At 42.1% G+C, this 27,105-nt stretch overlaps 1 protein-coding gene across 1 annotated transcript in view; it reads right to left on the reverse strand.

The window, feature by feature from the left end:
* Nucleotides 1-1,682: 1,682 nt before the first annotated feature.
* The window catches only part of GNA12 (G protein subunit alpha 12), a 62,543-nt gene continuing 37,120 nt past the window's right edge, over nt 1,683-27,105 (reverse strand). Inside the window, exons 3-4 of the mRNA XM_006260636.4 lie at nt 12,446-12,496; nt 1,683-11,344 (exon numbers count right to left, since the gene is read on the reverse strand). Of these exons, the coding sequence (XP_006260698.1) occupies nt 10,775-11,344; nt 12,446-12,496 (621 nt within the window). The 3' untranslated portion in view covers nt 1,683-10,774. The remainder of the gene's footprint in view (nt 11,345-12,445; nt 12,497-27,105) is intronic.

Raw genomic sequence — 27,105 nt, forward strand, 5'->3', positions numbered from 1 at the left:
TCAGCTTGGGTGAGCTGGTGCACAGGGACCATCTTCAGAGCCTTTGACTCCCAGTCTGCAAAAGCAGTAATGAGCAGTCATCTCTGTCCAGTTAGACTAATTGGAAGCAAGACCAAGCTTAGGCCTCTCTCTCCCTCCAATGACCGAGGGAGGAATCAGCATTGCATAGACAATTTTACTAGCTGTAGAACAGGCAGCTTCATGCTTTATAGTCCCATGTGTAGGGGTCAATTTTAGCAACTAGTGCAAGAAAGGCAGAGATGTAGAGAGGGATGTGTCCTGTCCTACTGAACAAACAGTAGCTTGAGGGAAGCATTAAAAACAGTATGAAAGCGTATTTAGGACAGCTTCAAGCCGAGTCAATGGGATAACTTTGCCAGGGAAAGGCAGCAAAGTGTCTTTATTTTTTGGAAGAGGTGGGGGTGGAAATCAATTGACTGCCCTTCGCTCGAGTTCCCCACTATCCTATAAATTGCTCCAAATAATAAAGATTTCAGCATTCTCACGAGGAAGCACTTTTCCTTCGCATTCCAGTAGGAAACCCATCCTGCTTGCTTAACGCATCACCTAATGGGAGTGGGAAGTCACAAGCATATTTTTGGTCCTAGTTGCTCATCTGCCTTGCTGCGTTTGATCAACAGAGCAGCATTTCCATGTGTTTATCTGCACACTAGTTGGGACACAGATGAAAAGTCAAAGTTGGGTTGCACCACTTGGGTGTCTGTATTTTCTTTCTGGCTCAGAACTGAACTGACTTTTGAGGTGTCTGGCATCCACAGTGCCCAGAGAAGGTGCAGGTGCTTAGAACTTCTTTAAAAGTAAATCAAGCAAATTAACATCTGTGCAGAGAGATTTTAGATAACAAATCGGAGGCAACCAACCTCTCAATTGCTTGCCAAAATGGCCAAGATCTCTTGGTGAAGTGGTTAAAACTGTGTGCGATTGCCCAGGTCAAAGTAATCAACAACGTAGTGTTAATTCAAAGGACTTGCAACAGACATGTCACCTCTCAAAGCACAAGAGATGAAAAGTAAAGGTACAACAGTTAAGAACAATGCTAATAGAATCAGCTGGTGCTAAGATTGCAATACTGCAGGAAGGGACCAGTTAGATCATCCTGGGGTCAACACTTCTACACTGGTGATAAAAAGCAAGCAAGGCTGACAGGGGAGAAACACCACCCAGATGAGGGCATAGATGGTGAGACTGCTCTTACTGGAAGCTAAATCAGCAGGGGAAAAAATTACTTTTAGCAGGTGCCATCAGCCAAACTAGCTCAAAAATCTTTCTTGCTTGAGTGTAAAAAAATCCATGAGCACAACTGCTTCTAGCTGTATCCCCATTAGCTTTAATACCTATACCAGCTACTAGAATTTGCCAGAATTGGAGTGAGCTTGAACTGAGCTCTAAATAGGAGAGCAGTTCACCAAAAGTCCCTCCTTGCGCCGTTCTCAAAGGCTCATTCCTGGACAGAGTAGAACTGAGGACGAGGCAGGGAACCCAGAAAGGTTACAGAACGTGCACTCCTTCGCCCAATGTCTTGTTGCAGGACAACCCAGCCTCATGTGGCTTGTATGTTACTCACTCAAAGCTCAGATTTTCTTCTCTCAGGCAGAAAGTTCTTTCCCAAAATAAAATTATCCCATTTAAGACATGGTTGAAGGATACGGCAGGCCATAATGAACAGTATAACAAGTCAAGTTTTAATAGATTTATAAAATTCATATATACAAAACAGTAAACTAATTCACCAAAGCTATAAAATACACTTTGTACACATCACAATATAAATTTTATCTAGTACACAGTTTTCATAAAATTGAGACTATCACAGCAAATAGGCTGCTTCTATTATGGATGCTGTTTTGGTGCTTTATAAAGACACTTCAATGGGCAGTCTGACACTGTGCTTTTCCATTATGCAATTTTCACCTTAACTCATTTTAGTTTGTCACTGTCTTTCAAGTACGTACAAGCTGTTAGAAATTAAGGCTAAGGCCTTTCCTGCCCATGGCAGCGAGCAGTGAGCTAGTTTAGAGTTGCATGGCATTGCATAGGATGTGTGCTACAATGCATAGGCACCGCAGAGTTAAGTTAACTGCAGAGTAGAAGATAATACTTTGCATTGATTTCCTGGCTACATGATTGTGTCACAAGATTAACTAGTGTTTTGTCAGTTCATTTTCACATGTATCAAACCATATTAAAAAAAGTCAGCTTTGTCAAACAAATGATAGAATTGGCTGTTTGTGTTAAGTGTAGTCTTTGGAGATCCTGTTTAGCGGACATTTAGTTTAATTAATAAAAAGATGTATTAGCTCTTCTAGTCCATTGGGCAAATCCAAATAATGAAACATGCTCATTTGCAAAAATGCTCTTTATCCCATAGACTGTAAAGGCTACGAGGCAAATGCAAGTTTGAACGCGCTCATGCGCACAACTTGCAAAGAATTTACGGCAGTGCCTTGAAGTCCTGTGGTCTGCTGAGAGATCATCCTCGCACTATTGTCTAAAGCCACCTGCCCAGCAGCTTACCATGAAGCATGGTCTGACTGAAGCAATTACTGGGCAGAAATACTAAGAGACAGTAAAGTCACTCTGAGTGAGCAAACTCCCCTCAGGTCTTGGTTACCGGAAGCAGTCACCCTTCTCCCATACCAGGTGTCTCACTCATCTGGCAATCTCTGTTTATGCATCAAAATGTTTCTTCAAGGTTTTAAACTGGTGTAAGACATGCTGCCTATCAAAGGCTTGCAGACCACATATAAAGGGATTAGGTGCCTATAGCACAATGAAGAATAGCTGAAGAGGATCTTTCCAATGGAGAAGCAGGCAGGCAGAGAAGTTCCAACTTACTGCTGTAACAAGCAGCCAAAAAGCTCCCAGGAGTCAGTCACCTGAGCTCAGAGTCACCGCTGTGGGCTTTTGTTTGTTCAGTACAATCAGCCTTTACACAGCAGCATTCAGGATCTGTTTAGAAACTAGAGTCCCTTTCCCCTCCACCCCCTTCCCTCATGTACTTTGGCATTTTACCAAAAAGCCCATCTTTACGTTGGCCAGCAGAGATGAAATATAGATGTAGGCCAAGAAGGAAACTATAGCAATTTACAGAATACACCAAAGCAGCCCTAGCTCTCCTGGCACTGGAGTCATCCAGTACCTCCCCCCCTTCCCACGGAAAGGCAGGCATGTCAACATGCAGACAAACCTAAACACTGTGTTTAGGATACCCTTTTAAAAAAAGAGACAGTCAGGCAATTCATAGTCAAGGCCCAGCTGTCTGACTCAGTGGTGTGAGCAAACAGAGGTACCACCTGATTGGTTCACGGGGTACCCTGGCTCCAAATATTTTGGCTTCTCATTCTCGTTTGTGTAAAACAATGTAGTGTCCTTTAAGTAGCGAATGAAGCAAATGTAGTGTTTGTTGCAAAAGCGTGATTCATGGCTCCAAAGCGGAGATCTCTCCAGGTAGCCACAAAAATAGGCCCAGCCCAGGCAGGAGCCACACAAGTACTGCGGTGCTATGTTGCCCTGTTGGAGGTCATCTCTAGGCTGGGGTGACCTTATGTAGAAGTGAGCAGGCAGTGGATTTGATGCTCTTTCAGCCTAAGACTGGCACAGACTACCCTAGTTAAAAACATGTCCCAGGTCTGATGTCAGCTAGAAATCTGAAACATTGCTCCATTTTGTAAGTAAACTATTCTCTAGGTGATCTGCTAAAACATCCCTACCCACAACTTTTCTTGCATTACAGGAGAAGGGGCACAAACAAGAGGGGCTTAGAAAGGAAGTGCTATAAAGCACCTCTCCTCCACCCCATTCATTTTGTACTTGACACCTCTATGAAGAAGTACATTACTATTAGTTTGCAGAAATCAATACTGCCTCCATCAGAGAGGATGGATACTTGAGTAAACAAATGGGGGTGTTCTCCAGCCTCTAGTTTTTATTGCCCCAGGTGGGCATTAAGCAGGTTGTCTGACAGTACTAATGGCCAGCTGGACATGAACATCTGTTGAAAAAAGTGTCAAATCTAATTCAGGCCTCAAGGTTCATTGTTTGAAACTTTGGGAAACATATAAAGGCTACTCTCAAACAGCACTTGGAGTTTCCCCCTCCCCCACATACAACCCCCACCAAATTTAAGAAAAAAACCCACCCAAGGCCTTGCAAAAAAGGTCAAGCGTCTACACTAGGGAATCTAATCAAAGGCAAAGCATAGGGCATGTCCTATTACTGCAACTGTGAGCTGCCGGTTACAGCCCAATTACACAACTTACATGGTGGTTACTCAGCTTGCTTGCACGGTTCAGTTTCAAGCAAGAACACGAGGATCATCATCGTAAACATTTACATTTCACTGATCAGAGCAACCCAAGAGCTAAAGGACTAACTGCAAACCTAGTCCGGTATTATACAATGAGAGTTCAGTTCCCATTGTCCTGCTCAGTGGTGTAATAAGAAAGGCCATACAAACATTCATTACCTCTACATTTCAAAGTACTGTCCCTGAGCTGTCAGCTTAGGGCACAAATGAAGTGGTCCTGGGCCTTCCAGCTTGTGCCTGCTCAAGGAAAAAGGATTACTACCCTCTCCAGTGGCTCCATCACCAATTTCCAGTTTCTCTGATCACTGGACTTCTTTGCAGACTCCCTCTCTGCATGCACTTGTCCACCAGGACTGCTCAACACCTGGTACTTTATCAATTCCAACTTTCCTTGGCTACAGCAATTGGCTTCAGGATAATAATTCAAAAGCAACTTTTTCCCCCAAGTTGGCAGAATTCAGGACCATGGATGAATTTTGAGAGGCAGCTGCTTGCAACACCATTTCCTACTAGCCAGTGTAAGCAGCCTCACCCCAAAAGCATAACAATGGCTGCCAGCAAAGATACTGAAAAGAAAGGAATGCAAAGAGAAGTTCCTCTAGACCGAGACTTGCTGAGCAAGACTCCCACTTTTGCCAGCCTTGGATAAGATACATGTATGGGAAACACAAGAGGGCTCTGAAACGCACAGAAACCAGGCCCCATGTAAACAGTGATGTTAAACATCCATTTTCTCTAGCGTTTAGACAGCCAGCATTAAACAAAGGCTAGACTGTAGAGGGAAGGGAAGGGGAGGGGAGGGGAGGGGGGGGAAGGAAAAAGCCTGTGCACAAGACATGAACTAGAAAAATTAAAACCCCATCAAAATGTGACACCTTCTCATTGCTTGCATAACCCCCTACAATCCTTGTGATACCCTTCCCCACCCCTCCCTGGGAAAAAGGAAGTTAGTGCTGCAAATGCATTGATGGGAGGCTGCTTTTCACACCAGCGACTCCATTTCAGCTGCTGTCGGGGCTCCAACACAGTGAAACTGTAGCCTACATGGCCACATAATCAGCTTCACGAGCTCCTCCCACACTCCCAGAGCTCCTTCCAAACCAGAACCTCTGAACTACAAATGCTCCGCTCCAGCTGAACCTCAGCCAGCACTGTTAACCCATTGTTAGCTTTGAAAAAGCTGGCAGAAGGGGCTGGCTTCAGAAGCTCCTTTGGACACGTTTGAGCCTTGCTCAAGATTTGACAGGAGACTTTTAAACGTGTAATTACACAAAGTCAGCACGCTCAGTTCTGCTCCGCTGTATCGTATGAAATGGGAATCAGATGTTTAACGTTGATGAGAACTAGAGACATCCTAAGGAGCTGTAATTTAAAGTCAAGCGGCTGTTACGCTTAACTCCATTAAACCTTCATTGTCAAGACCTCTTGCTCCCTCCACATCTCAGGAGTCTGGTTTAATGGCTTGTTAAAAACAGCAGTGGCCTATTAAACGTGTCACTTAAATACAACTGTGAAGTAAGCTTTTAAGTAAACAATCCAACATTTAAAACCCATCCGCCAAGTAAATCATTTGGTAATTCTGGAGTACTAACTGCCCTGCAAAATGTGGTTGGCTCAGGGTACAACTTCCTGGTCAGCTTTTTTGAGAGTGGTAATTACCCATGACTTAAAGGTGTCTTGTGCCAAGCTCACCATTTTGAAGATACAGGATAATAAAGCCCTGTTTAGTACAAGCCTCTAATCTGTCACTGTTTTATTTATTGCTAGTTTACATAAGGGTTGCCTCCTTTAACATGCTGCAAGCATTTCCTCTCTTTGTCCTTGCGGGAGACACCGCTCATGGAACAACCCTGTCAATGATCTACAAGTGACACATGAGGAATAGTGACGAGATCTGGATGATTTTTTTTTTTTAAGTATACATTCAAATCCTCCATCTGATTATGGGTTACAGGAAAAACTGTTTCCTGCCTACTTGGATGAACAATAGCCCAACAAAAGTTACTAAAAGAGCTTTCTTGCCCAGCTGTGTTTACCTGCAAGTGGTCTCCAGGATGTCAGTGGAAAATAAAGCTACTACTGGTTTCTTATAAGAGAATTGAGCAGGAGATCAAGTTTGGCTGCTTGAATTCAGCATTAGTAAATTAATTACAGACTTCTGGCTTTGCTGAACTGTAGCTCTAGATAATCCGGTACTGAAAAAAGCAGGGTGTGTATTTAACTAGTTCTTAGCCAGGTAAATATAATTTGCCAATTAAACAACATTTATTCATCCAGACTCCAGCAAGAGAAGAACCTGCTGGGGTGACTGCTGTGGTCTTCCACTGAAATTCTTCAATCAAGTCCCATTGTATCTGGACAAAACATTCTGGGACAAAGTTTGTCTAAGTTGCAGATCTACCCAATACAGGCTGCTTCTGTGGGCTGCTTTCATAAGATATTTGAACTGTGCATCAAATGTATTAGGTTCAAAGCAAAAACAGCCATGTGCTGGACTCCCTGCAGCAGTCAGTGAAATATCGTAACATCTAGGCTTACCCTATTCCAGTCTCTCTCTTTTTAAAACCATAACCACAAAAAAAGCAGCTAGACCAAGTTTTCCATATGTGTACCCAAAGCCATGGTGATGGCTTTTGATAAAGTTAATAAATTTGTACAGCTCTTGCTATGCAGCACCTTCACAGTCAGGTCCAATATTAAGCTTGTCAACCAACTGCAGGGAGTGTCAATGATCATCAAGGATACTGGTTTTCTTTGTTAAAAAAAATACCAAAATGCTGATAAAAACCCCAAATCCACATTTTCCCATGATTAAAATGAAATGCCACTATACATATAGGTATCAGATGAACTTGTTTTATTGATATATTTACAATTTTAAAGAAATTTGGAAGCCTGCCAGTGCCTCAATCATTATAATAAAATGAAGTGTAAATACCTATATATTTTGGTCTTTGATTTTGTTTTGTTTTTATCATGGAACACCCCCCCCCCCCCAAAAAAAAAACCCAAAACCAGAGCTCCCTTTACCACCTTCACTCACCAGGACGTGGGTCCAGCTGCTGCTCCTCCCCCCGCCCCAACCTGCTTTGCAGCACCCTGCTGTTGCCCCTCACACCCAACCCGCAGCCCCCTGCCCCACCCCAGGCCTGCTGAAGGGGGCCCCAGCTGCCCCCCACGCCAACTCCTCCAGGTCCTATTTATCCCAAAGGCTGCGGGAGGCAAAATGAGTCTGAGTAAGCCCTGGCCCTGCCCTCTGGACAGGGCTTAGGGTTTTGCACCCTTTAGGCAAGCAGCTCATTGCAGGCTGGAACTCTGTCAGCCTGCAGAAGGCTGTTTGCAAAAGGGGAAAATCCACTTTTTTCTTCCGTGCAGGAAATGGAAAACCCAGATCCCTGATGATCATGTAGTACTACTTGAGACAGAAGGCTTAAATTACAGATTTATGGAGATCATTCAGATCTTAGGAAACCCAAGGGCACTGACCATGAGAACCACACCAGATCCTCCACCAAAGATGAGAGGGATGCACTGCAATCTTGATTTGTGGAATAAGAAAAGTTCCTAGGCAGTTCCCTGCTCTTGGACCAGCCTGCGTGAAGAAATACCGCCAGATTACAGTCAAAGTAACCCAAAGGGCTGAACAGTACCTGGGCATCAATGACAACTAGATGCATTAGAGCTATGCCCCTCACTGCATCGGGAGGAAAGTGGGGCTGAAGTGATCCTCTTGGATCTCTACATGCTAACATAACAGTGCAAAGCAGCCGCATCATGCCAGAAGGAATGGCTATTTACTACTCAATTAAACCAGCTTGTTATCAAACTGTCAAGATTATACATGGGAAACCCACTTTTCAGGGTGCAACTACAGTAAGTTAAACATTACCTTTCAAACTATACACTGCATTTATTTGCTTTTTAGTTCTTTTAAAGAGATAAGGAGACCAAGAATACAAAACTTTAAGCACTCATTAAATGAATAATTCAATCTCTTAATTAAAAATTACAGTAGATTTCATATGTAAAACAAACACCTCTAGGAAAATATTAAAGGGAATGTTTTATCAAATAATTTAAGCAAGTACATTTTCCCATCCAGAACACCTGTGAAATAGCGCAGCAGACGCATACAAAAAAAAAAAAAAAAAAAAAAAAAAAAAAAAAAAAAAAAATCAATCAACTGGGAAGTGAGGTTACTTCGCCTCCTGAAGTCCTCTATAGAGCAGAGGCTCCTGCTAGCAAAGTCTATACTTGAATGCTGAAGCAAAAAAAAAATCTTTACATCTAGTTTAACCAAATAATGAATGGACAAGTTCAGCAAAAATGCATTTCACTTGATCCCCTAGCTGCTATTTGTATCAGTTCATGTTAAAAGCATTTACCTTTCCAAAATGTAACAGCTGAAGCAGTTCTCCCATCTAAACCACTGCAGAACATTCCCGGTGGGACAGAGACTTGCTCCCTTCCTCTGTTAAGAAATTGCTAATTATAGTGAAGAGTTAAAAAAAAAAAAAAAAAAAAAAAAGATTGGTCCTGGGAAATAAGACTTCTTACTAATGCAATTAATTGCTGTTTAAATGTGCCATGTAGAAGAAGTGTAATTTTAAAGAGAAATAGATTTTTGTCTGCAGTTCCTTACCAGTTTACTTTACCAACACTTTATTTGCATTATACAGCACTAACGCCACCACATCCTTTTCCACTCCTGAGGCCTGCAGAAAGAAAACGACAAGTATTTTTTCTGCATTAGGAAGCTCTATTCACAAAACAAATCCTGATAGGAACTTCTGCAAACCACAAAGGAAACAGGATTCCAGATTTTATCCAAGCTAAAAAGCACAACAGGACCCTGTTCTGGAGTTCTTTATAGAAAAACATTTCCCAGGAGATTTAACTGCAGCAGTTATGGTTGCTTATTCTGATATACCATTCCAGCCTCAAGGAGGACAAGACTCAAAGGGATATTGCTGACTTAGTACAGGTGGAGGCAGCCCTTAAAATGTTATTACAGAATGAATATAATGGTACCAATTGCACAGTAAACATGAGTTTGAAAGTTCCCTGAAAGACAACACTTTAGCACTGAAATAAAGGCAGATCTGAATTTTGTTCATGTACCTCATTGTAGCAGACAAGTTTGAAGTATTTGTACACAAAGAAAGGCACCTGACAGGTAACTACAAAAGTTTAGAGAGCTAGGAATTTAACAGTTCACATCAACATTATTCACAGCCTCTTGCAATTTCACTCACACACACACGCACACCATCGCCTAAAATGGGCAATTCTAGACTTGACTGCTTATTTATAAACTATATGTGCATTAAGATAGGTTAACGATCCCACTAAGAGATGGATTAAGGGCTAGTTTTACAGCAGAGTCCTGCTGAGCAAATATAATCAGTGCAGCTGTAGAATTGGGATCTCTGTAGTGTGTTCGGTTTTCCTATAAAGGTAAGCAGTTAGGAACAGATCAAGCAGCTGCTGTACTACCAAAACCATTTTTTTTGCAAAGCTTAAAATCAGCTGCCACACTGAAGACAGATAAAGCCCTGCCATCTGAGATGGGAGCTTTACAAATACTGCTAACTGCAGGAGAGAGAAAAGTGAAATTTCTAGAAATTCAACACTGAACTAGCGCACCCACTAAGTGCAGTTGCGTGGTCAAATACTCTAGTAGAGGCCTCAAAGCTGTACTACCGAAGTCAGTTCCCAATGGATGTAAAACACAGTACACGTAGTGCAAAATAAAACTTTGTCCACGTCAACCAGGCCTTAGTTCTTCATTTGACCCCAAACTGGCCGGCTGGGTTTCCTTTACACAGTCCTAGACTTGTGTTTTTGGATATAGATGCGAGATCTTCAGACAAGACGTGTGCATCCACCTTGGCAAAGGGACTCCAGATCCTTGGCAAATACTGCATACGCATGCAGATCTGGTTATGTGTTTAAGGACTGGGTGTAAAATTTTGATCAACTTGCTGCTTATTTTTCAATACAACTACCAATCTTGTTATGATTTACGTCAGACCGATGAATTCAGCACCTTCTAACTACAGAGAAAGGCAGTCTGTATGGCTACTGTCCTTACAGAGTAATTTCCATTAAAAAGTGTCTTCCTTACATGGTTTGTCAAAGAAATTAGATTGTTCTATAAAGGCAGAAGGTAACTGTTATTCACTATTCCAACTGGGCATCAAACCTACAATGGCCACTTTTCAGTAGTGTCATTAGTTCAAATGATTCAGTAGCTAAGATTGTTTGATTTCTTCTGCCAATAGCGCCTGTTTGGACTGGCTAATTTACAGCATTCCTGAGCCAAGTAAATAGCATGGGTCTTAAACCACACGCAAGGGCCACGAAGATAAAAACAAAAACAGAACAAAAAAACCCAACTTTGAGCTATAACTCTGGTAGACTGCAATAAAACAAGGCTGCACTCTTTCACTGCAACATGATATCCTTCAGGTTCTCTTGAAGGATTGTGTCCTTCACAGCATGAAACACAAAGCGGATGTTTTCAGTGTCTATGGCAGTGGTGAAGTGATGGAAGAGTGGCTTACTGCGGTTTCGCCTTTTTCTGTCAAAACACTGCACCAGGTAACGTTGAACATCTTCTAGCCGGTGAGGATCACCCCTGAAGTCCGAGAAATGCTTCTTAATGCTGACAGTCTTTACCTTCTCTATCAGAAGATCCATTTTATTGAGGAACAGGATGATAGAAACATTAAAGAACAGCTTGTTATTGACTATTGTCTCGAAGATGTTCATGGATTCCACCAGTCTGTTTGTGCGCCTGTCTTCCATGAGAACCTGATCATATTCACTGGAGGAGACCATGAACAGAATTGAAGTTATACCATCAAAACACTGGAACCACTTCTGCCGCTGAGACCTTTGTCCACCCACATCCACCATCTTGAAAGGTATTTTTTTAATGATGAAGTCGTGCTCTACAATTCCCTTGGTAGCTTTCCTAGCCAGCAAAATATCTTGCTTGCTTGGTAAATAATTCTGTAAAAAAACAAGAAGAGTGGCAAATGTCTCTGTTTACCATTTTAAAATATGAACTATTAGCTAGCACTTGAAGTGTAATGATGTGTTATTTTTGTGTTATAATGACCAATAATGCTGATGTTCTAAGAGGCTCTAGTTTAAGAGCTAAATGTTCAGTGCCTAGGTGAAGAACTTGAAAATTAAGTCCAAAATAATAGACTTGTTGACCAATGAACATATACTGAGAAGCTGCTCCTGGAAGATCCTGTTGAAACACGTCTGTAGGCCCACTACATTCCTTCAAAACTTCATTCTTTCTGCATCTATAAATTCAACTCTCTAATTTCCTGACCAAAAACTTTTTCATCTTTAGGATATTCTTGCCCACAAGATTACTACCAATTAGAAATGCAGACATCCACCACCACATTAAATGCCTGTTTTAAAACTGAATCTACCAATACATTTGTTTTCAAGATGTTAAACAGTTTTGTAAGCCAAAGCATTCTCTCAAAGCAGATACTTATTAACAAGCATTAAGCAAAATTCTATTACAGATACTGTCTGGCCAGTCTCACCACTATGTACTGGGTCTGCAAATTCCTTTTTCACTGTACTACTTTTCAGAAGATTGCAAGTAATAACCCAGAAGGCATTTCACTCTTCTTCTCTTTGAGCCTTACAAGAACCTAATTCTTTTCTTTTTTTGCTACTCTAAACATCAGCAACTAATACAACAAGCCATGGTTAGGCAGCAGCAACTACATGGTGCAAGTTTCCCACGAATGTTCCAGGCAGCAGAGCAGTATAAAACTGGGTGTGCTCCTGCTCCTGACATTGTGTGGGAGGAGAGAGAAAGGGAGAGAGATGTGTGTAAACAACGCACAAGCTGTATTCCTTTTTACCATTTGTCAATGCAAAAAGTGAAGCTTAAATTTTAAAAATCAGTCAAGTCCCTTTCATAGGTCAGGGTTTAATATGCTTCAAGGTGCCATGATTTCCTAAATTAGAGCATGCAATTCTTTTATTACAGTTTTTCAACTGGGATATTAAATTATAGCATCTGCAAATTTGCATACCCTAACTTTAACCTCAGTGGGATATAAAGTTATGCCTCACCAGCTGGCCAATCCGATCCAGGTTATCCAGGAAGTATTTCACCGATTCACCCTGTAGAAAGAGAGAGAAATAAGTCTTAATCTCGTATCTAGGGTTGCAAATCAAACAGCTGAAAACAATTATTGTTATCTGTTTGCTTTTCCACTGGGTGACATTTAAAAGTTAGTAAATTAATGCTTAAACTACACTGGGTGTGTCTACAGGAGACCCTCATGTTGCAGTAGAATAGCTCTAATGTGCATTAGCGCTGCTGACAAAAACTGCGTTAATACCCAAGAGAATTAATTAATCTACTGCTCGTCAGCATCACATAAGAAACACTTGTCTGTGCTAGTCTGCAGTAGCTCCAATCATAGCATAAAGGTAGTACCTGTAATTAGAGGTACTAAATTTGATGCGCCATAATCACGGTGCATTAACGAATGTGTAGATGTGCCCATTGTGATGTATTCAGAGGGGTGTAATAAAAACAGCGCTGCCTATTTTAACTTGAAGCAAACTTTCAGGAATGCAACTGAAGCACTTTTAACATGACAACAAGTGTAGGCAACAGCATCACCTGTGTTATATCTCCCCTGAATACCATCCTCTACATATTACCTAAAGAAACTGAGAGAGCTTAGAGCAATGGTTTAGAGAATACATACATGCCTGTATCCTATCAATGTTAGTAATACAGTTACCTACCTTTACTGAAAATAGCATGTTTGTTTTAAAACTTCATGGCAAGGTCAGCACTTCTTATGCATTAGCTAGTGGGGGGGGCCTTCTTTTGTTTTTGAAGATGCAAAAGATTTATGCCACCTTGGACTTACAGGAATAATTATTTAAATCTTGCCAAGAAGAATTCTCGAAGACCAATTTTTCCTTTAAAATGATTCTCTCTGTCAGCTACACTGGTTTTCAAAATCTAAACAAGGCATATTATTAAAAAAGCCTAGGTTGGTATTTTGGGAAAACGCATCAACACCGCTGTGGGATACTGTAAACCTCAACATATTTAAAAACACATTTCCATCCAGGAGTGAACAAGACAGTTTCAACAGGATTTCTGATGAATCACATTTAATAACAGTCAAATCAAATGTCATTTAGTATTGAGGAATCTGCAGGGCCACTGCATTTTTTTTTAAGGTGTTCAGGGGTGGAAGTGTTTCTAGTTAACAGGGAGCTTCTATTTTAGCTCAAAGAGAAAGCTGGCTTCTTTCAAGAAAATCTTCTTCTAACTTCTCTCTCTTTGCATGTTTTCAGTGTTGAGCACAAACATCATCTATAAAGTTAGCACCTATTCCTTGCTGCGTTTTATAATGTTATCCTTGCAGCTATAAAGGGATCTAAAAACTGCCCTAAAAAAACCCCAACTCAGACCTTTCCGGAGGATGAAACAAATAACCTGGGATCATACTACCAGCACTTGTGAAGATCAGCACCAGTTGATGAACTCGCCAAGCAGTTAAATTCAGGTTCATGGCCTCCAGAATATTACCTGGTATCTTCCACACATAATCTCAGTCTAGGTACGCAATTCCCCTCCATTGCCACAGTCCTTGAGGGGAAAGGACCATATTCCTTTCCAGAACAAGTGAAAGGAAATACCAGGCTGGAAGCCATTTAAAGTGACTTAACAATGGGAGTGAAGACTGATGTACTCTATTATGGTACTATACTTAAATGTAAGGCATAGAGACAATGGAGTTCAGACTTGTCATTTCCCATCCTCACATACTACCGGAGGCATTTTTCATAAGGGAGTTTAGCCTACGTACTGAAATAGGAAGTCACCACGTAAGTAATCCTGAGGGATTTACAGAAGATGAACAATAGAGAGAAACTGAGTTTTTCCAGCAAAACATTTTCCAAAGAACAACTTGTTAAAAATGAGAGCTTCCTTACAATCCTAAACTATCAAAGGGTGAAGGTAAGAACAGTTCCTGCAGTCTGATTGGTGCTAAATAAATAAATAAATAAAATCTTGCCACGGCAACAGGAGCTGGAGCAGGAAATATAATTAGACTAGATGAATAAGAAAAGTCTTCCTATACATCACGAGTCATATTTAGGAAGCAACACAGCCTTACAAGGGAAAGGTCACCAAAAAGAAAAAGTCCTTTCCCTGCATCTCCTTTATTGCATAAAAGGCCTTCAGATGGTACAGAAAATTGCAAATGAGCTGTAGCTTTCTCTCCCCTCAAACACAGCACAGAAAACAGCTGTATGTGTGTAAACGCCTGGAATATGCAAGCAAGTTTACCTGATTTATTGCTGGTTCCTCTCCTGATCTCCTCCCTGTATGATTAATCATTTTGTTACAAGTGCGTTACAGCTTTTAAGCAAAAGAATTTGAAAGGCATAGCAATCTGTTACCAAAACTTCCATTAAAAAATGATTCAGTGGAAACAGACTACCTTTAGCCTAATTTCTTATGGTGCTTTTCAAAAGACCTGTAATTAAGCAAAAGGATTAATTTGAGGGATGTCCAAGAAGTACTTTTAAGCAAACTATTCTCCACAGTATATTCAGGGAAAGAGGCTGATTATAGCAGGCTGTTTGCACATGCTGAAAGAAGTGGATGGATCAGAACATGTCTGAATAGTCTCTCCTAGTGAACTGGAGAGCTCATTACAGAAGCCAAAATGTCCATGACCCCATAGAGCTGTAAGTGTTTAAGGCATTTAACTATAAAACACCAAGAGAAAGCTAAAGGCTGCATGTTTCACCTGAACAATATTTTGCCAGCAAAATTAACAAGTTTTTCTAAACATACATTACATATGAGAGAAGCCCAAATATAAATCCAGATTAATCTCACTAGCTAGATTAAACTGCTGTCAATGCAAATTAATGTAACAAAACTGGGGAGGAAGGATGAGTTGGTGGCTAAAGCATCAAGGGCTGCTCTACACATGCAGGTAAAGGCATGATGGGATCTAATGCGTGATCCACACAGTTGCACTTCCTGCCATGCCACACTTGCATAGTGGCATAACCGTGAGATCGCAAATCAGATCCTATCACACGTTATTGCCGGTGCAGGGAGGCTGTATACCAATACAGCAGAACATGTCTGTATACTGATGATGTACAAAAAAGACTCTAAACATACCAGATATGTTGCATGTACAACAAAGTTGCCCAGCTCCATGTATTATTTAGTCTGTCTGGCCTGTAGCAGTGTCTAATCCCTAACTAGAGTTCAAATTCAGTTATCCCAATTTTGCATACAATTTAACAAACTGACTTTTTTTTGCAGCATCACGATAAACCTTAAATGACAAGCCCAAACCATTACTTTATCACTCAAGAATATGGAATTTGAGAGAATGAATAATATGTAGTATTTTAGAGAAAAGGATGCATGGCAGACCCTCACTGGCTTATTGCTATGAAAGAGCTCATCAAAATGAATAAATGAAGAAAAAGGTGGGCAGGCCAAGAATGCAGTGCAGAATATATTGTAATAGATGCACAGACATCAGGGCCGGAAGGGACCTGGGAAGATCATCGAGGCCAGCATCTCAACCTTGGTTGTGAGGAAAGCTCCCGTATAACAGGGTAAAAACAGCCAGATTGAAAAGTGAAGCCATGCTAGAATAACACAGACTGAAGGCTACAAGATTCAGAGCTGTCACTCAGAAATGGATTTTTTTTTTAAGTACTTATAGGAATTCCCAATATTTTGGTTCATTAAAAAGATATCCTGGAACACACAACTGCAAGCCAGGGCATGGATTTAAAGCAACACAATTAACCTCTTTTAATTCCAATTAATTATGTCTACATATTTTCATCCTGCCTAACTGCAAGTTGCAAAACAGAAAATAAAATAACCAGCCTTCCTTTTACCCAATAGTATATATGAACCGGCCTACATGAAAGGTATTCCAATATGACAAATTTAAAAAACAAAGTAATTAGATTCTCCTTTTACTTGACAAGACAGTTATAGGATCAAGACATTAGGAAAATGCTTGTACCAACTGTCTCATTTGGTTTTGGGGAAAATAACTTAAAACCACACATGAAAGTTTTGAAAGTTTTCTTACTCTGTGAGGGAGAAACTGGTCATATATTTATGACAATTTAAACAAAGTTGCTTTGAACTTTTTGAAATATTCTATTACAATCTTATTAAAGATATCAGTGTTACTCATATGAGTCCTTAAAAATTAAACTTGTTTTCAGCTGGCACTATAGTACTTAGGTAATGAAGCCAGACTATACTTGTTACAGCCAACAGTTCTGGTAACCGAAAGTGCAACACTAATAGGAATGTAGTTTCATAACAAACCCTGTGCTCTGGTTTTGCATTAAGGCATTCAGAATTAGGCAGTTAATTTTACGAACCATTGCATATTACTCTATCGCTACAGACCAGCAACTCCGTTTTTCTTCTCTAGGAAGAAGAGAAACTGTCTGAACGCTGGCTCTTCCACCATTTCATTTATTAAAAACAGTTGGATGTAAATTTATACATATGTACTTTCTGCATCGTTAGGCAACTCCCTGAGAGTTCTGTGTACAAGAATAATTTAGTCTTCCTTAAATCTTGTGTGGTGAGCTAGGAGTTATCACAAACACTTGGATGATTCATTTGAATATTGCAAATCTCTTCTCCCTCTGCAACACATATCCTCTGAGTAACAGTTTTGCCAACTGGGACCAAGTGAAGGAGTAAGAGATGCTGTTCCCATTGTTCAGCAGGCTTGATGAGTCATTGCACATCTGGGAACAGAGGGATCAAGAAACACAAACAGCAGGCCTAAATGAGCCACAAGTCCCACAATTCAGCATCACTCTGGGTTTCCCATGTCATTCTTCACGGATTTTGGTTTAGATTGTGAAGCAAGTTCACAGTTGTAGAAAACAGCATATTTACCCTAAAAAGTGACCTGCAAAGGCAAAAAAAAGGACCATAAAGGGGCCTATCAAAGTAGACTGAAAATATATCCTTGGAGTTGAACTAATTAATTTCTACTCCCTGCACTCCCAACTATGCTAGAAATCGAGTTTTTCTATGCTGAGACCAAAACCTCAAATCAGTCAGAGATTCTTCTGAAACAGGAATACACACCCCTCCTTCATGAAATCTAGGGGTACACCGGAAAAAATAAAGATGGGATAATCAATACAGCTCTTTACTAATTCTGGGGTGACTGGACAATTGGGTTTAAAATAGATCACAAAAGGCTTAAAGTTGCAGAATTTGGGTATTAATAAGAACAATTTTTTATCTACCTAAAGCACCAATCCCAAACGAGTACTTGACGAGCAACAGAGGGTACTGGCACAAAGGAAGCAAGCAAGCAGATAAATCAACCCCAAAACACAAGTTTGAAGGAGGCAGGGACTGAGTTACTAAAGTACCACTGACTTGTGCTATCCACGTAGCCCAGCAAAATTGGGCCTAGTCTTAAACAAATCAGGGCTAAGCTGCTCCAGTTCAGCTGCCACTTAATGTAGGATAAGTACAGGTATGCAGACGGTTACCATGTACCAGCATTGCCACAGTAAGTCTCCATTCCTCTTAACCCATGATAAGGAAGGCATTTTTTTCATACCTTTAAAAATCCCAAACTTCATAGCTCCTTCAGGTAAGAGTAACAGTTTACGGAGCGCCTCAAAAAATTTCCAGGAAAAAAAAATATCAGGAGATGCCATCAAATTTGACAAGGCGAGCAAAAGATTTTACAACCCTTGCCCCCCCCCCCCCTTTTACTTCAAACAATTCACCTTTAAGCCAAATAACAATAAACAGACAACAGATTCTTTATGGCCACCTTTAAACACGCCCATAAAAGCTTTATATTAAAAAAGATTTGCTATAGAAGGAAGCTCAGGCTTGCTACTTGAAACCTTGGCCTGATATTTAAAGTAATGACAAGTTGCTTAGTTCCATAACGATGGTGAAATACCAGACCTGTATCAAGCTACCTAAAATAGTCTCGTTCCAACTTGCTACCTCTGAAAAAACATAGTTCTACTGAACTGTGCTCTGAACCCAGAGGACTTGAAATGGGACCCTCTGTTCTAAAATAGCTGTTTTTCCTTTGCTTGTCCCAGGGCCCTTTTGACACAAGATTAATTTAGCCCTTCCTGATCATTCTGTCTCTATGAAGCCTCACCGCTAAATTTAGAGCAGACAATTTAAGGTAGATCTGTCGGTCTCTGCCTAGCTCAGATGAAAAATTAAGCCTCAGGAACAGAATAAGGAAAGACTGTACTTCAATGAAGCATATAATATGGACTCACCAACAGACTCCCACAAGTTATAGCAAAATACTCCTCACCATTTTGTGTTCTTTTTCAAGACAGACTGGAAGCAATAAAGACATCCAAAATAATGTTCTTAGCCTGCAGCCAATGCTGCAAAGCTCCAGGTGGAAGCTATGAAAACCATGTTTATATCATGCCTTCCTTTTAAAGGGAGTCCTGAGTTGCATAAAAGGGGAGACATTTTGGTATTCCAGGAAACAAAAAGGAAGCCAAAAAAGCTTCAAACAAGTCTGAAAAAAAATCTTATCCTGCAACAATGTTCAAATGTCTACATATGTGACTTTAGCTAACTTGATGTCTGAAAGATGCTCTATGGGCCCATTGTGCCAAACTTTTGTGGGATAATCTGCCTGAAGTAACATGGTAGGCAATAGGGCTGCATGAAGCTCCAGGTGGTGATTCGATTCGGAGGAGATTTGGCCCAATTCGGTGGTCGAATCTCCAACTCTGAATCAAATCGGGGACCAATTTAAAAGGTCCGAACTGATTCAAAGCTCTCCGAATCTTTGGAAAAGATTCGGAGAGCTTTGATGATTTGGGCAGTTCCCAGGAAGCTGCAGCCAACTCCAAGCTGGTAAGTAGGGGGCGGGGGAGGGGACCATAGGGGGAGCCCTGCCAGTCCCCCGAACACTCCCTCTGCACCCCCATGGCTGCCCCTGCCCACCCCAGCTTGGTGCTGCTGGGCAGGGGGGCCATCCCCGTTGCCCCCCACTGCCCCATGCTGCATGGGGGGGCTCTGCATGAGCCACCCAACCCCTCCCTGATCCCCCAGCCCCCCCACAAGTGCCCTGCCCGGGCCAGCTCTGGCCCTTTAAGAAAAAACCCCAAGAAACACCCCAGGACTCACCACTCCTGCAGCAGCCTTGGGACTTCGGGGGTGGGGGGGGGTGGCCTGCGGAAGAGCCCCGCCAGGTGGCATGCAACAGCGGGGATCACCTCCGCTGGCAGGAGCAGTGAGCGCGGGGTTTGTTTGTTTTTTCTTAAAGGGCCGGAGCAGCGAGAGGGGGGGACTGGGGGGCTCACACAGAGCCCCCCCATGCAACGTAGGGCAGTGGGGATCACCCCCCCACCTGGCAGCACCCACTGAGTCAAGTCTTTTTTTTTTTTTTTTTAAACAAATGCCGCGAGCTGGGGCAGGCAGGGCAGCCATTGCTGGGCTGGGAGAGCAGGTGGGGGAAGGGCCTGCGTGATTCAGAGATTTGACAGCAGCCAAATCTCCAGATCAGATTGGGACACTGATTCGAATCGCCGACTCGAATCACTGTCCCCTGAAACCGGCTGAATCCGAATCTGAAGAGAATACCAGCCACTTCGCACAGGCCTAGCAGGCAAAGGCTGGGGGGAGGTAATATTTGGTTAAATTTATTTAAGGAGAAATCTGCCAAGACAAACTTAAACAGGTCTTAAATAAGAGTCCTATAACTGAAACACTATTTCATGAGGTAGAGACTTTGAAAACTCCATTCCTCCATGATTCCCATTTCTTCCACCTTTCAAAATTAAAGCTGGATGTTACGAGAGAGTTATAAAAGCATCTGCGAAGCTGGCCATCTGACTCAGTAACCTCAAAGTGTAGACGTGAGTTCTTAAGACTAGTCTCTGAGACCCAAGGCACAGAGCAGAGGAGTCCTTTTGTCAACTAGGATGAAAAATAATTGTGCTTTTCCGACTTTAGCAGCTTAAACTCCTACCACAAAAGTCACAATTAAGCTTAGAATAACATACAACCATACTTTCTTCTAAAGGACTAATACCCTGTTGTACTCGGAGGCAAAAGCATTCTAAAGGATTGTCATTTTAAAAAGGCAAATTTGGAAGAAGGCTCTTTCGACTGGATTCTTGATACAGAGGTGACCAATTAAACCAGAATGTTCATCTCCACCACGTCACACTGGTACCAGGTTTAGATCTACTGGAAAAGAAAGCTATTCAACATAGCACTGTTCAAATACATTTTTGAGTGGAAGTTGGTGAGCTCTAAATTAGTTCTCTTCTAAGGCAAGAGATAGATAAAACATTATTGCATCTACCTGCCAATCAATAGAGCTCAATCTACCTATCTATATGGAGTTAACTCTGAAAACTGCCGGTTATTAAATATGCAGCTAAAATGTCTAAGCTGAGTTTGTATCTCTCTGCTTCCATACATCTGAGCTCCCATCTGTGCACCAAAATGTACTAGCAAAGTTTAACCACTTGGTTTTTCAACCAACAATTAGGAGGGGGAGATTAACCATTTCTCCTTATTTAAGCTGCAGAATGCTTCAGATCTTCTGCAAGGCCTTTTAGGTTTCCTCCTTAACAACCAACTACATTTTTGGCTCCCCTCCACTGGTCACTAATACTGATCCAAGTTGCTGCTAGCTGTACCCTGAAAACAGCAATTATATAAGAAAGAAAGTCTGTTATATTCCCAATTCTTCCCAAACCTAGGTCTTGTTTCCAGGGTCCAGACAGTGCACTTATCAAGCTTCAGCATCCGAATATATTAAAATGTCACATACTAAGAATCACTACAAATCAGCCCACAAAGCCCAGTGCCCTGCACAACCAGCAGGGCTGTTTGCTGATTCACCCTGGCTGTCCTGTCGTTGGGAGACGCTCTGATTGATTATACTACATTCCCCATATGGATTTCAGTATAGGCTGCAAGGACACTGGTTTTTCAGTTTTGCAGTATCCAAGTTAGCCTGTACAGTACCCAGCAAACAGATTATGAAGGCTTTCTTCCTAGGGAGAAGGTGGATGGAAGTGGCCAGGTTGTTACCATGGTAGCTAATTCATTTCTACAGAAAAGCAACGAAAGAAGCCTGGATGCCAAGTTTCAAGAAGGGCAGCATTTTCCTGCAAATCAAGCCGAATGTCTCCATGAAGACAGAGAGAGCTCTCTGCAGCACTAATGAACAGAATAAGTGACAAAGGTGTCAAACAGTAAGAGCCAATGACAAGACTATGGCCTCCACAGTTAAGCTACCAGCTGCCTACATTTTGGAAGCCTTAATGTAATAACATCTCAAACACCACCACAAACACCCCAGCTTCAGCACTGTTACTGCTTACTATTGCCCAGTCTGGAAAAAAAAACAAGTTAACAGTACAGCTGACAACCTAAAATCCTATTTTACACACACACACACACACACACACACACACACACACACACACACACACACACACACACACACACACACAAAATGTGAGCCCATGCTGAAAAGAAGTTCTTTAATTTTTGTTCTAGTAAATTGAGAGCTTGTAAAATTAGTGCACTTTTAAGTTCACATGCTCCTCTGAGTAAAGCAGGAGCAGTTTCTATGGTGGAAAAACACCACCCTGCTCATACTGAAGGAGGAACAAGATGACATCTGATGTTACTTCACTGGATTCTTTGGCTTCTGTTGTGCTCTTAATTATTCTATTGTTAACAGATCTTTTTCCATTGTAACATTGAATGCTAAGAAAATCCTACATCTACAACTTATGCTATTGCATAAAACACAAGTGTAAAAAATATAGCCTGTGGGCTGGATCCAGCTTGCAGAGCTGTTTTACCCAATCCATGGGGCTCCAAGAGCCAGGACAGGACCCTAGTAGGGATGCATGTCTGACTATGGGGAAAGGCAGGGGCTGGAGACTGCAGCAAGCCTTGTGCCACTGCCGTCAGTGGATCTGGATCCAACTTGCAAGGCTCGTCATGGTCTAGATCCAACTTGGGGGCCCTGGCAAGCTTGGCGCCCCTGCCAAATACAAACTGGATTAGCCAAACTTAAAATTGGGCATTTCGTAGCCTGACTAGCAATGAGCAGGGATTTAAGGAGCAAGGTTAGCACCTTCAGGTGGGAAGACACGATATCCTTTTACACGTCAAGAAATGTCAAAGTGTTTCAGGGACATTAAAAGCCTCATTGCTTTAAGGGCAACCGTGCGCCCAACTCACCCACTCACCCTGGCACGAACTGCAGGCCCAGCCGTAAGTACCCCATGAAAAGATTCCTTCCTGTTGCCCTGCCAACTGTCTGAGCGAATACATTGTCTGCAACTGCTGTAAGAGGCCTTTCATGTGAAGCACCGGAGGTGCTCTGCGGAGCCACGCCGTGCCTGCCAACTCAACTTCTGAGTCTAAATGGCACCGACAAACAGCCAACGAAGCAGGGAGAGGGAACAACCCAAAACAGCTGAAACAAAACACCGTGGATCGGTAATGTACAGGGCGGGTGTATCCAACACGCAGGTGGATGGATGGAGAGCAAGTCTGATGTATTCCTAATGGACAGCTGCCATGGAAAAGTAACTCATTCCACCTCCTCCTCCAGCATTTCTAAGCAATTACTTGTGCTAAATGCCCATGCATAAAGTTTACTAAATGAACTTAATCCCATGCTTTGTATCTAGTGCCCAAGAGCACAAATCTAAAGGCCACACATCGAGACACTTGGAAAGCTAGAAGAATCTAAGACAGAAAAACATTGCCATATGAACTGAGACTGCATTGCTGACGTGGAGATCAAACCTACAAAAAATCATGTGCAAGCTTATAAACCAATTTCCTTTTCAAATGCCTCATTATGCAAAACAGGAGGGAAATAAATATCTAGGGTCAACTCTTTTCCTCATGGATTGAAAAAAAAAAAAACCCAGTTGAACACCAGTCACGAGAGAACTTTGAACCTTTCCATGCCAGAGCCCCAGCTCAAAAGTCAATGCTTTCACATTAAAAAAGCAGCATGCACATCCTTCACTATTCCACACACTTCTTGCTAATGCTCTACTTCACTCACTGTTAGAGGATTATCATCTCAGGCTTGACAAAGTCTGTCTGCATTTAATCTTTGTTATAGTAACCTTAAGCACAAACAGTAAAGAAAGTCTATTTTTAAACAGGACATTTTTAAAATAAATTATTTTTACTGCTTTTTCCATTTCTATTTTGCCTGTCTGTACACAAAAGAAAAAACCTTTAGAGCCCTGTCTTGTTGTTCTGAAAAGTTTATGATCTGACTGGAAGATTCAGGGTAAATGGATTTGAAATCCATTAGATTTTGATTGGGCAGTCAGCTTACAATTTTCCTTTTAACTGCTTACAGCTTACATTTTCTTCTTATCTACACCCCATTAGTCCTTAGGTGTGCTCAGCTGCACTGTCTAAAGCTCATTTCTCTCCTTCGTGTTTACACACAATTACTTTTAGATGCAGGCAACATTTTCAAAATGTGCCTAACTCTTTTTGGAAAGCTCTAACTTGTGCTGTACAGTTACCACCTAACTAAGCTATCCCATTTCTTCTTTTCTTTAAAAGCTTCTCAGGTGTATATCCCTCCAACATATTAGTCTTTTCACTGCTTTTCTTCTCCTTCCATTGATCAACATGAATGTATTGTTTTTTTTAAAGCAGCCTCAAGCCTTGCTTTCTTAAACCTCGACATACATTGTTCAAATCTGTTTTCTTACTACATACCTTTATTTCATGAGGGAGATTATAAAAATAAGACATTTTCTGCATTTTTCCCCTTCATATCACCACTATGCAAAATATTCCCAGCCTGGGCCCTGGCCCTGCCCACTCTCCTGCTCCCAGATGTAGCTCCCCACACAGCCACGGCCCATCCCCATCCCATCCACCCAGCTGTATGCCCTGGCCGCGCGGGTTCCAACCCCAGCTGTGGGTGCAGTGCCGACAGGCCATGGTGCCCGGGCAGTGGAGCTGGATCCGGCAGCGGCAGCCAGAAGGAGCCACCGCCAGGGCTAATGGGAAACGAAATCCAGCTGCTGTGTCACCCCAGCCCCACTGCGTGCCCAGGGGTGGCAGGACCAGCTGCAGCACCATGGCCCAGGCTGCTCCCAGGCCAGGTGGGACCATGGGACACACAGTGGGCCAGACAAAATGCCTTGGTGGGCCAGATTTTGCCCACCCCTGCTGCAGAAAGTACTGCATGCAAGCTTTAAGTTTAGGAGGCAAGTTACTTTAGACACTATTTGGGGGAAACTAAGGGCTTGGGCAGGTTAATTCGGTGGACCAAGCAATCATTTTAAAATACTACCTTCCAGTGATGTTCATTTAAAAAGAGTTATTTATGGAGAGAGAAAAATTCAGGACAAATATTCAAATCAGAAAGCACTCATCTATTCCTTCTAAAACTACCCATAGCACATGTCAAGAACTACTTCAAATATGAGTAGACAAGATACCATTTTGATATCTACTAAAATTATCTGAGGTTAAATGCTTCAGCTCCTGCTGGAGGAGTCCACTGACATTTGTACTTTAGACAAGCCATAGTTTGAGCAGAAAAAGATATTTAACAAAGTTTAGGTTAGTTACAGGGGAGGCAAACCAATTAAAAAAAATTAAAAACCCTAGCTAAAGCCCTAACGTGGGGGTCAGCAACATGCAGCCCTTGGGCCAGATCCAACCCACAGCACACTGGACCTGGCCCATGCAGCTGCAGCTTTGCCTGCTCCCATGCCCACACTGGGACTGAGTGGCAAGGTGCTGCACTAGGGCCAGGGAGCTGGAAGCTGGGCTCACCCTGCTGCTACTTCTCTCCATGCCCCATCCCTCTCTCTCAAGGCTGTGGCATGGGCGTAGCATCCCACCAGGGCAGGGCAAGGCCTTCCCTCTGCCCACTGTTGATGTACCGCTGAAGTCGCTTGGCTCACAGCTTGAAAAAGGTTACTGGTCCCTGCCCTAACTAAGCCATCTAACCAGACTGGGCTCTAACCAGCTCCAACACTACACGGAGCCAAAAAGTCTTAAAGGGACAGAATTCTGAGCTGGAACAGCACAAAAAGAGAGTGGCACTAGACACCATTTCTTCAGTTTGAGATTTTATTGAATTTCCCAAGTAAAATTAAGGGAATATTAAGAAAAAAAAGCCAACTGAATGAAGAGGTGGAGTGGAGAGCAGGCCTTCTTCAGACAAACACCAAGGGTTTGTTCAGGAGTGGAGCCAAGTGAAGCACAAGTCAGCCACAGTCTGCGCTGCAGGAATCTGCATTGCACACAGAGGAGACATTTGAAAGGTGTCAATAAATTACTCCTCAAAGCAACATGTTTTCCACTTTCTCAAACAGAAAACCTTGCATGATGTTTCCAAGAGTTGTTTTTTTTAAACCCAAATCCTGTGTAAATAATAAAGTGAATTATATGTTTACTTCACATAGTCTCATTCTCTAATCATAAACTGCAGACTAAGGGGAAGATACAAAGCAAGGAAGAGATCATACTTTATTCAGCCTTTATATTAAAAACAATTCCCCCTTTTAGACACTTGAGAAGACAGCTCTGCTCCCTTCATTAGGGTTATATCACCACTTAGTCTGTGCCAATATGAACATAGATTTTTCTGAGGAATAAAAAAAACTTTGGTTTTTCTGGCAGAATGGGACCGACATCTTCAAAATAAAGAATAACCTCACAACATTGATATCAAACACTACATGAACATTTAGCATTGGGATGGGGTGGGGAGGAAGTGATTTTTGTATGGCAAAGGTGGGGACTGCCTGGAGGGAGAAACAGAAGGCTGAGGTCTGAAACAGGGTTATTCCCACCACAGTCAAGCACAGACTACAACGTGCAACTTCCTGAAGGATATCAAAACTGAATGTTCTTGAGCGACAGTAATGGGGTGGGAAGAGAAGGAAAGGGAACTAAGCGAAGGCCATATTGGTAACAAGAAACTTGTAGCAAAAGATCAAAGTTTGACAGTTGGTAGGAATACAATATATGCACAACAGGACTTTCATAGACATTTGGGCTGGAAGGGACCCCAGAGGATCATTGAGTCCAGCCCCCTGCCCCAAGAGCTGGAAGTCAGCTGGGGTCACAGGATCCCAGCAAGATAAACATCCAAATGTGTCTTGAAGGCATTCAAAGTGGGTGCTTGAACCACCTTCAGCAGCAGTCTATTCCAAACCTTGGGGGCTTGGACAGTAAAGAAGCTCTTCCTTACGTCCAGCCTGAATCGGTTGTGGAGGAGTTTGTCACCGTTTGATCTTGTCATCCCTTAGGGCGCTCTGGTGAACAGACGTTCCCCCAGATCCTGGTGAACACCCCTGATAAACTTATAGGTAGCCATCAGATCACCCCTGAGCCTGTGCTTTCCCAGGCTGGCTCAGGGGCAATTTGGTGGCCACCTATAAGTTTATCAGGGGTGTTCACCAGGATCTGGGACAAGTGATTAGCTTCTTATTCTTCCACTTGCTTTGTAGCTATAAAGCACCTCGCACACTTCTAGCACAGCTAGTCAGCACAGACCCTGACCCTACTATTCAAATGTTTCACATATCCATTCTCATAATGAAATCAGCTTCTAAACAATAGCTGTGTGATAAAGGTAGGACAGATCCTTGCTGCTTACAAGTTCATCTCTGCCTGCAGGTCGTTTTTG

Source organism: Alligator mississippiensis, chromosome 13 (genome assembly GCF_030867095.1).
Source record: "Alligator mississippiensis isolate rAllMis1 chromosome 13, rAllMis1, whole genome shotgun sequence".
Taxonomy (NCBI): Eukaryota; Metazoa; Chordata; order Crocodylia; family Alligatoridae; genus Alligator; species Alligator mississippiensis.